Genomic DNA, 2,099 nt, shown 5'->3' with positions numbered 1-2,099 from the left:
TAGAAGAGCCTTAGGATAATTCCACCTGTCAAGAAATGCTTTTGCTCGAAACCTCCGCTGGAGAACGAGCTTTGAAAGTCAATGCCAATCCTTTGTCCAAATGAGTCATTGAGACTGAATGTGAATTAGATTAATAAATTCTTTAACCTGCTGAGTTTAGTTGTCTTCAAAGAAAGTAAAGTCCCCTCCTTCACACTCTGCCTAAGACCCAAATGATTGTATTATGATTTTAGGGTAAAATAGTTGATGGAGCAAATTTAATAATTGCCCAGAGTGTTCTCTACCAAACCGGCCACTCCAGAGCCCTTTAGCCACGGTTTCACTATTCATAGATTCTAGGTTGGAGTTTCTAGCCAGGAGATGTTTATTGTCCATCTTAGTAGATACCTTAACCTGGCTGAGTGCCATTTCTCTCCCTTTTCTTTGTAAATTTATACTGACATATATATCCCAGGTTGCTGAAATTATTAAAAGGCATTCATTAAAAAGTTACTAAAAACCAAAAAAAAAAATTACAGTAACACATTAACTAGTCAAGTTATTTTAAACTTCAAAAACCAAGGCCCAGAAAAGTGATGAAACTCATCCAGGTCAAACAACTACCATATGTGCCCAAATAAAAGGCAAAGTTCCCCCCACTTGATCTTTCAAACAAGAGTCACTTCATATTCTAGTTTTTTTGAAGTCTCTCATGTTACAGGATTTTCTCTCAATTACTTTATTTTAGCTTCAAGTTACTATTTTGGGAAGACATTAGCTAAAAACAAACTTAATTTTAAAAATGCTAGTCTTCAATATTGATAGAAGTCCCCTGAAAGAATCAATTTTAAAATATATTAGCCAAAAGAAAAAGAATTAACCCAAACTTAGTAATTTTTCTTGGTGACCTAACCTCACATTTACAAGTCTAAGATGTTGCTGGCAACAAGAATTTTAAAGGTCATTTAACAGGGAAATGAACAGTGAATAAGTAGGAACTTGAGTTTGGGGTAAAATATATAGTTATAACCTCATAAATGGATTTTTAAAGCTATCCTGAAGTGAATGTGATCTTGTCCGGAACACTCTGAGTGGATAACTCAAAAATAAAATGTATCCAATTGATAAATAAGACACTGGCGAGAAAAGTTTAAATAAAAATTGCATCACAAAATCTGAGTTCAGAGAAAACAATATGTATTAATATCCATGTATGTGACTTAAATATGTAAATGTAATAAAATTAATAAAACATTATAAGTAGACATTTCACCATCCATTTATATATCTAAACATTTATATATTCAAGTTGGCCCAAATCCTTTTTATCTAACATATCTGCTCATTGGAGAATAGGAGATGAGTTCATATGCAGGGATGCCTTGGAGTTTTGTCCTATGAGGAGTTTGGATTTCATTCTTCTTAAATTTCTCTCCTTCCTAAGAATGATCTCAATCCGTCTCTTTGGACAGCACGGGCCCCATGCACACGTCCCGCATGAACGTGGTGTGCGTGAGCGAATGACACTCAGATTTACTTGAGATGGATGACGTCTCCGGGAAGCACTCAGACCTGATTCCCGGCCACTTGTGGTCAGGAGGGTTTAGAAGTCACGAGGTGGTTTACCTGCAGTTCTGGTGGAACGCCCGGGTAGCCTTTCTCTCCTTTGGGGCCGTGATGCCCCCGCTCCCCTCGAGGCCCCAGGTCACCTTTGTCACCTTTCTCACCTTTGGCCCCTTCATGGCCAGTGGCTCCATTATTGCCATTGTTCCCGTGGTTTCCTTAAACAACCAGACAGCATCACATGAGAAAACCCAGTTGCTCATGCTCACCATCTATTTTTATACAAACTGTCCAAACTGAATTGTAAAAGGGACCGTTTGAAACAATCCCAAATGCAGCCTAGGGGACCTCTTTTAAACAAGGCACTAGGCTCTGAAAATAGCCTTAGATACCCTAAGGCTCCAAATCCTGTTTAGCCTATAAAGCAAGGATTGGATGAAATATTGTGTAGAAGACTGATTATCACGTTATAATTTATTTATTTATTTATTTTTTTGAGACAGAGTCTCACTCTGTTGCCTTGGCTAGAGTGAGTGCCGTGGCGTCAGCCTAGCTCA

The 2,099-nt window shown here is 38.0% G+C and overlaps 1 protein-coding gene across 2 annotated transcripts in view; it reads right to left on the bottom strand.

The window, feature by feature from the left end:
- C1QTNF3 (C1q and tumor necrosis factor related protein 3) overlaps positions 1-2,099 on the bottom strand; it is a 17,864-nt gene that overhangs the window by 6,898 nt on the left and 8,867 nt on the right. For both annotated transcript variants that reach the window (XM_012640530.1, XM_012640533.1), the window contains exon 3: positions 1,606-1,760. In XM_012640530.1, coding sequence (XP_012495984.1) covers positions 1,606-1,760 — 155 coding nt within the window. The remainder of the gene's footprint in view (positions 1-1,605; positions 1,761-2,099) is intronic.

Source organism: Propithecus coquereli, unplaced genomic scaffold (genome assembly GCF_000956105.1).
Source record: "Propithecus coquereli isolate 6110/MARCELLA unplaced genomic scaffold, Pcoq_1.0 Scaffold154, whole genome shotgun sequence".
Taxonomy (NCBI): domain Eukaryota; kingdom Metazoa; phylum Chordata; class Mammalia; order Primates; family Indriidae; genus Propithecus; species Propithecus coquereli.
This window is presented reverse-complemented; position numbering and strand designations above follow the sequence as displayed.